Source organism: Lacerta agilis, chromosome 10, assembly GCF_009819535.1.
Source record: "Lacerta agilis isolate rLacAgi1 chromosome 10, rLacAgi1.pri, whole genome shotgun sequence".
Taxonomy (NCBI): domain Eukaryota; kingdom Metazoa; phylum Chordata; class Lepidosauria; order Squamata; family Lacertidae; genus Lacerta; species Lacerta agilis.
The window spans coordinates 57,424,163-57,436,704 of record NC_046321.1 but is presented as its reverse complement, the minus strand read 5'-3'; the positions used below and the strand labels follow the sequence as shown (position 1 = coordinate 57,436,704).

The 12,542-nt window shown below is 40.9% G+C and overlaps 1 protein-coding gene across 2 annotated transcripts in view; it reads right to left on the bottom strand.

The window, feature by feature from the left end:
• The window catches only part of TUBGCP6 (tubulin gamma complex associated protein 6), a 33,076-nt gene that overhangs the window by 6,926 nt on the left and 13,608 nt on the right, over positions 1-12,542 (bottom strand). For both annotated transcript variants that reach the window (XM_033163575.1, XM_033163576.1), the window contains exons 10-20: positions 11,207-11,346; positions 9,773-9,922; positions 8,767-8,848; positions 8,581-8,669; positions 8,325-8,440; positions 7,302-7,440; positions 7,074-7,190; positions 3,827-5,066; positions 2,993-3,048; positions 2,208-2,400; positions 896-1,064 (exon numbers count right to left, since the gene is read on the bottom strand). In XM_033163575.1, coding sequence (XP_033019466.1) covers positions 896-1,064; positions 2,208-2,400; positions 2,993-3,048; positions 3,827-5,066; positions 7,074-7,190; positions 7,302-7,440; positions 8,325-8,440; positions 8,581-8,669; positions 8,767-8,848; positions 9,773-9,922; positions 11,207-11,346 — 2,491 coding nt within the window. The remainder of the gene's footprint in view (positions 1-895; positions 1,065-2,207; positions 2,401-2,992; positions 3,049-3,826; positions 5,067-7,073; positions 7,191-7,301; positions 7,441-8,324; positions 8,441-8,580; positions 8,670-8,766; positions 8,849-9,772; positions 9,923-11,206; positions 11,347-12,542) is intronic.

Below are 12,542 nucleotides of genomic sequence, written 5' to 3'. Positions count from 1 at the left end.
GGCTCTGGAATGGACAAGAGAAGTTTAAACCTCTACCACCTAGCGCTTTGACGCAGATGGAAATTGCTCCATTTCCTGCTCCATCAAGTGAATTATCTGCTTCCCCATTAAGGCGGAAGGCTAGGCTAGGCAGAGAAGTTCAGACCTTTTTGCCTGGTGTCCTGAAGGGCATGGAAATTCTGGTGAGGAAGAAAGGGAGCACAAGACTCCCTATCCAGTCCAGCACCTTATATTCAGACTGCTCTGTCCCTTCTTGGCTCTGCATGCTTTTCACCACACTCTCTGAAATCTGACTTTAATTGCCACATTTTTTTAAATGGGTCCAATCCATACGGAACTCTCCCACTTGAAGAGCCATCACTTTCAATGAAGGAAGCAAATCTCTGTTCAGGTTCTTTGTATGACCCCGATTCTCCACTAAAAGAAATAGGATTATACATGGGGATCTTCATAATGGGTGAATGGCAGCAATGTGATTGTAGTTTTGTGTGTGTGTGGAGTTTTGGCCAGCCCTAGAGGGTTGGTGAAGGGTCCATGAAGACCTCAGGTTGAAAAACATCCCCCCCCCCGCCCATGTTCTGAAGTAAATGGACAGTGGATAACTCTGAGGCACATCCAGCCTGAAAAAGAGAAGACTGCAGAAGAAATATGATTTGCAGTTTAAAGATCTGCTAAAGATTGCCGCCCGATAATAGATATCTGAACTATATACTGCTGAATTGGTTCACATTTCTTGTTGCGGCAGTCACTGAATTGCTCATGTTACTAACCAAATAAAAGGAAAAAAGGTCAATGTCCATATCGATGTGTTTCCCCATTAAGAAAAGAGTATGACCAACAATGCAAGCTACATTATTACTACAATGTTGACCCGTCACTTCTAAATGTTACTTACTGAGAAACCAAAGGGGCAGTGATTGACCGTTTCATCAGTACTGGGAGCGACAAGAGCTCGCTCAGTTGTACAGCTGTTTCGTCTGTTGCTGACTGTGTTGATGGGTCCACAGGGAAGGTGTAGGATCTTGGTATCACATGATGCAGAAGATGGGAAACTGGAAGTTCTGCTGTGTTAGAGCATAGGTAAAAACAAACAGTGATTACTGTTTCTAAAGCACTTTCAAAACAAAATGCTATACTGTACAGCAAATAAAAATTAGAGGCGGCCATTTCGGCCAGTGAGCCCATTTCAAATTTCAAGGAAGTGTGGTAGGTGGCAAGTCACGGAGGGAGGGACATGGCAAAACACAAAAATAGAGAGTGTGTGGTCACACACTTCACATATGCACAGCCACATATACATCTCTCCCTCTCTCACCACACATACATATATACATATATATATACATACGTACATACCTCCTCACACACAGTGCCACACGTAAATCTCCCCTTCCCCCCACTCTGCCCAAATATATCCGTCTCAATCACACACACCATACACATTCAGAAAAGCCTCTCAACTGGTGAAGGAAGTGCCTCCCATTTTTTTAAAAAAAATCCAAAACAGGGTGAACAAAAATCTATTTGAATGATGTTCCAAAAGAAAAGTGAGAGGGGCATTCTAATATCCGGAGGCAGGGCATCTCAGAGGTAATTAATAATGAGTAAAGGATACAAGTGAATGCAGTTTAGAGTTTAACCAAATGAGGTCTACAGAATCCTGCACAAACTTGTGCCGCAACACTGCTGCAGTCTGGTGCTACACCGAGACTGAGTCTGCTGCTACTTATTTGGACCCGTGAGAATCTGCGAAGGACTGACATAATCTCTATGTGCCTTAACAATACCAAGTGTGCGAAGTCATCATGATGGCACACCAAAAAACCTTTCTGTCTAGAGGAACAGGTATAGGGCGGTATATAAATTCATTTAATAAATGATGGTGATGATGTTGATGTTACCCATACCATATGTGAACAGCTTTTCTCTGAGCACCTTGGATAAAGTTGAAATGTCCCCACAGCACAGGTAGGGGCCCACTGTGTGGAACCCAATCATGGAATTGACATCCTCAAGAGACCCCAACCTACGTGACTGGATCATTTAAATGTGACCCAAGCTGATTGCGGGAAAGAGACTCCCCAGAAATGATTTTGGTGAATGACACTCTATGACTACAAAATTCCACAAGCACTACTCTCCTTGAGGGGTAACATCATATCAAGTGGTTCCATGCTCTTAATGCACCTCATGTTAGGAGTACTCACACATCAAATCGTAGCTGTCCTGGTATTTTTCAAGGCAATACTGATCAGATAAGGCTTTCACATAATCTTCCTCTTTCTTCCACTTGGCAATAGCGGTGCTTACGCCTTCTAGACTTTCAGATGTGCTGACTTCAGAGAGAGAAATCTGCTGAGTCATAAGAACCAAGTCGGTCGATTTTTCAGGTTCCTCTATCTGATGAAAAAAAGTGGAATGGATATTGGAAAAAAGGAGGCTCATTTTTGATCTAGAAGGCTTTGCACTCTTGCTTAAGCACACTTATCACTGCATCTTGGGTTTTCCTGAACCTGCAAGTTTCTTGACATTTAAGCAGCCCTCCTTAGCGTTGTTGCTAGTTAATAGCGTTGCTTGTAACCACATATGTTAAAGCATGTATGAGAAAATGGGCTAGAGTTCTCATCTTAAGCTTCATTTTTTCTCTCTGCCCTTTTCACTTTGATTTTAGCTAAGTGATCTGTCAAGTCGGTATCAGAACTTTTGGAAACTCCTAAAGTCAGGGGGCCCTGGGAGAATAAAACAGGGTTCAGATAAGGAATTCAGAGGACACCTAGCCAATCAGCTAGTAAAGGCAGTAATACGTTCTGGTAATATTTTCTGCTTAAGATATAAATGAGTGAAGATAGGGAATAACATTGGGGAGAATTAAAATAATTCAAAGGAACATCGTGCCCACTATTTCAGTAATTTTACTTGAGTGTCACAATGAGATTCATCTACTTAAGATTAGAGGGCTAGTAATTTGAAACTTAAGTTGCTGTTTCCTCACCTGTATATCCTGGGAAGGCGCTGTGGAGAGATCTTTGGCATCATCCATTACGATTGCTATATTAACCAAAAAAGAGGGGAATTATTACTGGAGGGAACTGAGAAACATGACAAATATTGTCTAGCCTTAATGAATATAAAAGCAGTGTGAAATGTACAGAGCCTCACAAGAAACAGAAGCATTTCAAAAACATGATTTAGTCTCTCACTCATGTTACCCAGCACCAATATAGTAATAATAAAGAACTATCAGGCTTTTCTTCTGTTTCATAATAGAATTTTGTCTGTTAATGGCGATGGTCTCTTGAATTTATGTGGATCTAGGTTTCCTTTGTAGAGAAAGCAGTATTTAGGAAACATGCACAGTTAATTCATTTCTCTTTTAAGTGCCCATTAAAATATAGTTAAAATAAAGTTTTTATTCAGTGCAGTCGTACCTTGGATTTCGAACGTCTTGCGACTCACACATTATGGCTACCAAACACTGAAATCCCAGAAGTGTTCTGGTTTGCAAATGTTCTTTGGAACCCGAACATCCGACGCGGCTTCCAATAGCTCCTGCAGCCAATCGGAAGCTGCGCCTTGGTTTTCAAACATTTTCGGATATCGAACAAACTTCAGGAATGGATTCCGTTTGAAAACCAAGGTATGACTGTATAACCTGACCACAAACCCACTAAGGCACCTGCCCAGATGTAAGCCCACTGACTTCCACTGAAGACGAAGGATCCTAACTGGGACGTCTCGGCCTGAGTAGAGTTCTATTTTAGGGCTCTTAATAATGGAGGGGAGGGGGAAAGTCTACCAAGTAATTTGTTCACTGACTGCCACTCACCTCCCTGTTCTTCTAGGCTTCTGTGTGGCTTTTCATCCACGTTATCGCTCAACACACAATCAGAAGGCATTGACTCTTGTCCTGTATCATGCTCTTTGATTGTAGGGAATTCTCCGTTATACAGGAATGTCTGAACAGTAGAGTCAGATGCGGGGCCAGAGACAGCTTTAAGATGAGGTATCGGATCGCTGAAAGTTGAAGGAGTCCACTCTCCTATTTGAATACTCGACTGAGAGGCATGGCCAAAGAGGCTCCATCTAGGCACGGAAGCCTCCGAATCAGAAACCATGTCTCCAATTTTAATGTGCGACTGAGAGGCGTGCCCGTGAATATTCCACCGAGGTCGAGAGGACACAACATCAGATGTATTTTCCCCAACTCTGATATTAGCGTCCGACGAGTGGCCATGGATGTTCCATCGAGGTCTAGCAGGTTCTATATTTGACACATACTCGCCAATCTTAATATTGGCATCTGAAGCATGGCCGTGGATATTCCACCTTGGCCTTGATGGCTCCACCTCGGAGGCATATTCTCCAACCTGAATATGAGCTGCAGAGACATGCCCGTGGATATTCCAGCGTGGGCGGCTAGGTTCGACCTCGGAGGCATACTGTCCAATTTTGATGTGTGCATCCGAGGAGTGGCCATGAGGGTTTGAATGCGGATGGGAGAGTTCAGCGCCAGGTACGTATTCCCCAATTTTAATATTTGCATCAGATGCATGGCCATGAATGTTCCAGCGAGGTGCCCTGTCCTCAACATCAAAGACGTTTTCTCCAACTGCAACATGGCTGTGTGAGACTGAAGGCCTGAGAACAGTATTAAAGTCATACCCGTCGTATTCGGAGACTTGGGTACCGGTTTCCCCTTCTGCCGCACCTTTCGGCACAGAACTGCTTTCATCTGTCTGACCGTGCAAGGAAAGATCTGAACTGATATTCTGCAGGGCTTCATCTAACAAGTTTGTCTCTTGGGCACTGGGGACAACAAATGTTTCTTCCTGAGGCTTTGGTAAAAAATCTTCAAAATCCAGACCAAGTTCAGATACACTCTTTGGCAGAGTAACTGCTTGCTCCGTATGGAGTACCTGAGATGCAGTTTCTGTTTCTTCAGACTCTGAATAGTCCTTAGACTGTATATTTGTTGCCTGCAGTAAGCCCAGGGATTTCACCAGTTGAGATTCTGTGTCTCTGCCGATGTCCACACCATCAGGACACTCAGGCAATGCAGAAGTTAACTGAAATGGAAAAAAGAAAGAAATTAATTACTAGAACAGATATGCAACTCACTTATACAGCTGGGATATATATATATATATATATATATATATATATATATATATATATATACATACATACACACATACACACACACACACACACCTTAATTCTTTCATCCATAGTTTCTGAAACTACATTTTTATAGTTTTGTATCACTGTTTATTTTTTTAACCAGTTTAGGGTATTATCTACCTCACCAAGCTTTTCAAATCCTCCAGTAGCTACTTCAATCACTATGGAAACAGTTGATATTTGCTAGCATAACCAGCTGTATTGTTCGGATAACGGGTGAAAACAAAGACCTCTGTCTGAAACACTGGGGAACCAATGCTGGTCGGAATAGACAACTCTAGATCAGTGTTTTTCAACCTTTTTTGGGCAAAGGCACACTTGTTTCATGAAAAAAATCACGAGGCACACCACCATTAGAAAATGTTAAAAAATTTAACTCTGTGCCTATATTGACTATATATAAAGTAATTCTCTTGAATTTTTCAATTTTTCCCACGGCACACCAGGCAACATCTCGCGGCACACTAGTGTGCCGCGGAACAGTGGTTGAAAAACACTGCTCTAGATGAATGAATAGACTGGTGTGGTAGAAGAAAGCTTTCTACATTATTTTTTAAAAAACTGCACAATCCAAGTGTTACCAGTGTAACACTTACTCAAGAAAAAGAAGAAGATAGGCATAGAAAACACATGGCAGGCTATTCTATATCTACTATTCACACTAACATGCAATATGGCTCCCAAAAGCCCCCAAGTTAAAACCAGAATAACAGGCCACTTTACAAACCCCCCCTCCTTACAGGTATGACAGCATTCTACTCGTCTCTAAAACAGGCACCCCCAAACTCGGCCCTCCAGATGTTTTGGGACTACAATTCCCACCATCCCTTACCACTGGTCCTGTTAGCTAGGGATGATGGGAGTTGTAGTCCCAAAACATCTGGAGGGCTGAGTTTGGCCTGCTCTAAAATGTGGATCTTACTGTGCACACTGTGACATGCAGACAATCTTACAAAGCACAGATCACAAAAAAGGAGGAAAGCAAAAAGAAAGGGAAGTTCTAGGAGTTTCCAGAAATGACTAAACGGTAATCAAAACATCAATAAATCTGACACATATAGTACAAAATGCCAGAAGAACAGGGGGTGGCTAACCAGCAGTTCTCAAGGTGTTGCTGGACTGCAACTCCCATCATCCCTCACCACTGGCTATGCAGGATGTTGCTGATGAGAATTGGAGTCCAACAACATCTGGAGGGTCACGTTAGCCACTCTTACTATAAAAGACAATGTTTTACTCAGCCAAATCTTAAAGGAACAGCTCTACCTTTTCCTCTAACCCAAAATATTTGTACCCTTGAGTGGATCTACTTTTTGTATCCCTGGAAATATTAGGAGCCATGAAGAAAAGTGGAAAATAGACGAAGGATATATGCAGACAATAGGATTAAAGCTTGAGGAATAAATGTCAAAGAGTACGGGAGATAAAATAACTCTATACTGAAAGACCCAGAAATAGTGCAAAAAAAGTTACAGACTTAAAAAAATGTTTTTGAGATAAATAATACCGCAGATGTCTCAAAAATGTTAATAATGGAATACAAGTAAAACCATTTTATGAGAGCAATTTATATCAGCCTGTCTGAACAAAGAAAGAATTAAGAAAAGCATATATGAAAGAAATAGGAGTTAGAAAAGAAACACTAAAAAAGAAAACAAGATTAAAAGGTGACAGGTTTTTTTAAAAAACAATAAAATAAATAAAAAATCTAATGGTAACAAATACAGAGAAGATAGTTGAATAATTAATTACATAATATGTTACCTTATTTAAATCATAAAACCTGAAGAAATGGGATACTTATGAATGAATGGGAAAGCAGTCATTGCCACAGGTGAATCAAGAGGATAACGGAGTTTATGGAACAAGAGTTTTCTTAAAGGAACACCAACCTGAATGCTGGGATCTCTGACTGGCACAACTGCGGCAGAAGTCTGCTGGCACCACCCTTCCCCAATTATGTCTGCTTTCCTCCTATACTTTCCACCTGGAAGTTGCTCAAGCATGTCCTACACATCAAATGGAAAAGATCAAAGATTTATACATACCAATGCATACATAAATAACCACCGTCAATATGCTTTCTAAAAAACCACCAGCAGCAGCAGCATTTAAGCTACCTCGGTACGCTTCTGATCTTCCAACAGAAATTTGAGACGGGCCGTTTCCAATTTGTGCCTCTGAATTTTCCATAGGGCTTTTCTCTCTCTACGGGCTGCCTCTTCGGAGAGCTGGCTGTAGTGGTCAATCAACTCTTGCCTAAGTGAAAGTAAAGGTAGAATAACTTCACCATGTAGTTTTACAGGATATATACCATGATAAAGCAGAGTACAACAGGAAGGTGTTTAGGCTACCATCCCTCCAGAGTAAAAATGTAGCTCACAAGCTCAAGATTTAGCGAGCTAGCAAGTCGGATAATTTATCAATGCATTATATAACATATTGAAGTTCCTAAACAACCAATGCTCACTGGGGAAAAAAATCTAAACCTAATTATAAATTAAACAGGCAAAAATTTGGGAGCTTTGTGTCTGTTGTGTTTTCAAATGTTTTCAAATACACTGTGCTGTGCAGTCAGATATTTGTGCAAGCTTAATGCTGTTCACTCACAGATCAAACACAAGAAAAACATCTTAAAGATGTATAGTTTTGGCTGGGCACTAAATACCAATGGCTATAACGTACTCCAAGTTATACCATTTTTCATTCAGAACTAGCAGCACACAGGTGAGTCAATAACAGGGCTGTGTTTAGACTAGCGGGGTGGCAGCTCTCAGCTGACTTCCACATTGCGGCTGCATTATTGGGGTGAAGTTGGCATGGTGCAGGCACATCAGCAGAGCCGATAAAAGTGTATCTACACTCGCAACCTTATTGCTCCAACTCTGCATTCTGATATGCAGCAGCTGGGCTGCAGGACAAAGACAATGCAAAGACTCCTGGCAAGGCACACACAGCAGCTAGGCTGGCAGGGGATAGGGGGGAGTTTGAAGCTTATTAGCAAAACCTTCTTCCATTCTGAAAGATGAGAAACTGGACTATCCATTTTCCAGCTTGGAAGTTATTTCTGTAAACATACAACTGCTTGGTACAAAATTTTGAACATGCAATTTTAACAGCCTTCCTTCCTTCCACACTTTTACCTTGCCCTTTTCTCCAATTCCTCTTCCAAAGCCTTCAGTCTTCTTTCCCTCTCTCTCAGTTCCCGAGTATAACTGAAATCATCATCAGTGTCCTCCTGTTTCAGAGCACGTCGGCGCTACATGAACATTTAAGAAAGCTTTAGAAACCACATTCCAAAAGCACACATTGTGCTCTGCATATTTTTATCCAAGCAAGTTCTAAATAAAGCTTCTCTGTGTCTTAACATTACTAGCAGAAAATGCGTGTTGCAAATACCTCTTTATCTTTTTCAAATTGTTCTTTCAATTTCTGAAACTGCTCACGCTTCTTTGCATCCAGTGCCATTTTCTCTGATATTTGTTGATCTGAAACAAAAATTTAAGACGCGGCAGTGTTAAAAAGAAATAAAGAGAACAATAACTGAGAAAAACTAACTGGACTGCAAATACACCCGTAACTTACCAGTAAAAGCTTTTAGAGCTTTGGTAGCTGTTTCTCGAGCGTGGAAAATTAGCTCCTGTTTTTCAATTTCCATGCGCAAGTCCTGGAAAGCAATTTCACAGGATTTAATGTGGTTTTCAAGCATAACTCGGTTCAGTTCAACTTTATTAATAGTCCACTAACCCTCAAACATTTGGATTTCATACAGTGGAGGAAAATAAACGCAAAAATACAGAAAGGTCAATTTTCAGTACTATACACACACACACACACACACACAAAACAGCACAAGATTAAAAAAAAACAACATAGCCTCCATTATGTAAAAGTTGCTTACAAACCTTTATAGCTGGAACACAAACTACAACCAGTTAATTTATCTGATGGTTCAGGACCCACTAAAAGCCTACAACCCAATCAATGGTGGGATGCAAAATTTCTGCTATACAAACAGATAATTAAAAATTGAGAAGCGGGTCCTCAAATTGTTAAATGAAGGATCTAGGTCATAACAGATTGAAGACTACTGATGTAAAAAGGCTGTATGCCACTCTGAGAAGGGTGTGATCAAAGAACAAACTAGTCTGGTTCTGTCACCTCTATTAAAAAATACACAACTCTTTACTGACACAGAGACATACAAGATTTGCATATGGAGTGCCATTAAATCTTCCTTCCAAAACACCTAACGGGAGAACATTGAAGTGAATGAATATAAAGGCTTTCCTGTATTTGGGGGCAAAACAAAAACCCAAAGCATGTATTCGGGTGTGCAATTTCATGAAGGAAGAACAAGTTATCAGGCAAACAAAGAAACTATCTTACCTATAAATGGGGGGTCTTAACTGAAACAATTATAGTATTGTAATTTGATGGGTAAAATAAAGCTTGGCTTTTCATTTGTCTGGGCCTAATATCTGCTGCACCAGTAGCACGCTAATGCCTACGCCAAGGCAGCATGCTTTCTCACTTGTCCCAGTGAAATTAACGAAACTTATTTTCGATATATATGGTTGAGTCGGTTTACCTTTTCCTCCTTGCTGATGGTACTATAGCGTGCGATTCTTTCCATTCGGCCCACGTATACCGCACAATCTCTCTCAATCTCTCTCAATTCGTCAAGGGAGAAGATTACAGAAATCCGAGGGACTGGGATGTCAGACCAGCAGATGTAGTGCTGCAAAAGAGCAACAGTAAACATCTAAAGAATGCAATCCAAGCTTTGGTGCACTTTAGAACTGCAAACCTATTGGTAGGGTCACATTCAGTCTTAAGTCCATTGTGGACTGGGGGCAGGAATCCTCATGACCTGGGCCTGGAACAAACATGGCCCCCTAGGCCTCCCTAAATGGCCCTCAGGGATCTCCCCAGGCCAAACCCCTCCCTGTCCAGGCTACACTCTCTCATGTAGTTCTGCTGCCTGACCGACCAGAGAGATGTATTGTGTGTTTAGAAATGCATGTGCGGCTGGCCCTAGTCAAATATAAGAGTAACACCTCTTACTCCATGTGCCACTGGCATGGATTCCCTGGAAGGGATTGTGGCCTTTGGGCTTAAAAGAGTTCCCCGCCCTTGTGACAGTATTTATTGTATTATTCCATTAACTGCTGGGCTGTGTGACTATAATGACCGTTTCTGATGTTCTTTGTGAAGAGTTTTGTCGTGAACCCCTCCATGGGATATGCCTTGTCATTTCTTTCAGATTGTTTCATTGTGAAAGGTTCACCTGGTTAGTTTAGATCAAACATAATGCGGCCAATTATGAAGTGAGAATTTTAAACTTACGTTCCATGATAACGTGATACAGAAGACAAGCAACATATTCATGATATGACAGAGCGCAAGCACAGTTGTGGTAAAAAAAATATCAAATCATAATGAAGCCTATGAAGAGATGCCCTACTTGGAAGTCTATCTTTGCATGAAAAATGAGGGGAAAGCAAAGAATCCAGCTTTTTATTTAAATTAGCTGTCATTTTGTCTTCAATTTAAGAAACATTCTAAACTAAAACATTCCAATTATTTTTTTTGGGGGGGGGTGTAATTGGGTTGTTGTTTTTATTTTGATTATATATATTACGGTTTTTTATGTTGATCTTTTCTGTGAACCGCCCTGAGACCTCCTGGTATAGGGCAGTATATAAATTCAATCAATCAATCAATCAAATGCTTGATCTTGGCTAATAAGAGAATAATCTCGGTAGAAAGGTCCTATAATACATTTGGATGGGGCAGTGGCTTACAGTCCAGGAGCAAGGAATTTCTATGTCAGAAATTAACCCAAAATATGGACGTGGTGCATGAATGTCATAGTTAGGGAAGGTGTTCTCAGCCAATCTGAGAGACTGCAAAGGGGAGTCATAGTCTCTTCAGCTAAAACTGACTTTCCAAGGGTATATGACTTCAAATGTACTTGAAAACAATACTTACTCCATGATCTTAAAGAGCATCGGGTACTTACCCTGGGACAACACAACTTTAGCAAGTTTATGGTTTTCCCACAAATGTAGACATCATTAGCAATATGTTTCAAAAACACAGGCACACAGTCTTCTACTTCCTTGGAAATTAAAACGTACCCATGGGTCCAGTAGTGTTTGTCTAGAGATCCAAAAGGACAGAGAGGTCAGAAAGTGAGGAATATAAAGAGTACTTGGGTGTATTAAGTTTTTAATGCAATAAAAGTGCAACTCTTATCTATTTGTTGAACAGAACCGAGATGATTTACTATTTCATTTCAAGCAAAATCCACGACTTTGTCCAGATGGTGCACCTTGTGACTGGCATCAGGAATATGGTAATGCTAGTGTCATTGATATCTACTGGCTAGTGTCTTGTGATATTATTAGCTGTATAACCTCTGCATGAGAATACAGTGGTACCTTGGTTTAAGAACAGCTTAGTTTATGAACAACTTGAATTAAGAACACTGCAAACCCGGAAGTGGGTGTTTTGATTTGTGAACTTTGCCTTGGAAGCAGAACATGTTCCACTTCCTGTTGAGTGTGTTCCATTTGTAAATTGAGTCCCCCGCTGCTATGGGAAAGCACGCCTTGGTTTAAGAATGCTTTGGTTTAAGAACAGACTTCCAGAACGGATTAAGTTCGTAAACCAAAGTACCACTGTATTTACTTAACACTAGTTCTAAAAAGGATTTCTTTGTTTCTCTTTGTTTCTAAGTCCACAAAACAAGAGTACATACGGTGAAAACAGAAATAGGCACAATATACATATATGCTTTAAAAAACACAGAGAAACAGCTAAATTCACAAAGAAAAGAAAACAAACATGGTGTCACGTGTAAAAGAAAGTTAATGCCATCTCCCAGGGAAACGGTAATGGAATAAATCAATTGAAGTGGCAAACAGATGCGACTGGCATTGAAATCTGGCCAGTATCAAAGCAAAGATGAAACAGGACAAACAACAGGAACACCTCTGCCAGATGTCATTCTGCAAATAAGAAACTTTCTCTTTTGCCTATTAATTTCCCTACTGGCTTATTTCCTAGAGGTACAAAGCCAGGTGTGATTGCTGAGATTCCCTCCCGCAAGACATAGTGAAGGCCACCAATTTGGATAGCTTTAGAAGAGGATTTAGCCTTATAACTCCATGAATTTGTCTATCAAGGGATACCAGCCACAATGGCTGGTTGGAAGCAGCATGACTCTGAATACCAGTTGATGGGAATCCTAGGGGGGCAGTGTTGTTGCACTCAATTCCTACCTGCGGGCTTCCCATGGGCATCTGGTTGGCCACTGTAGGAGCAGAGTGCTGAACTAGATGGGCCCTCCACTC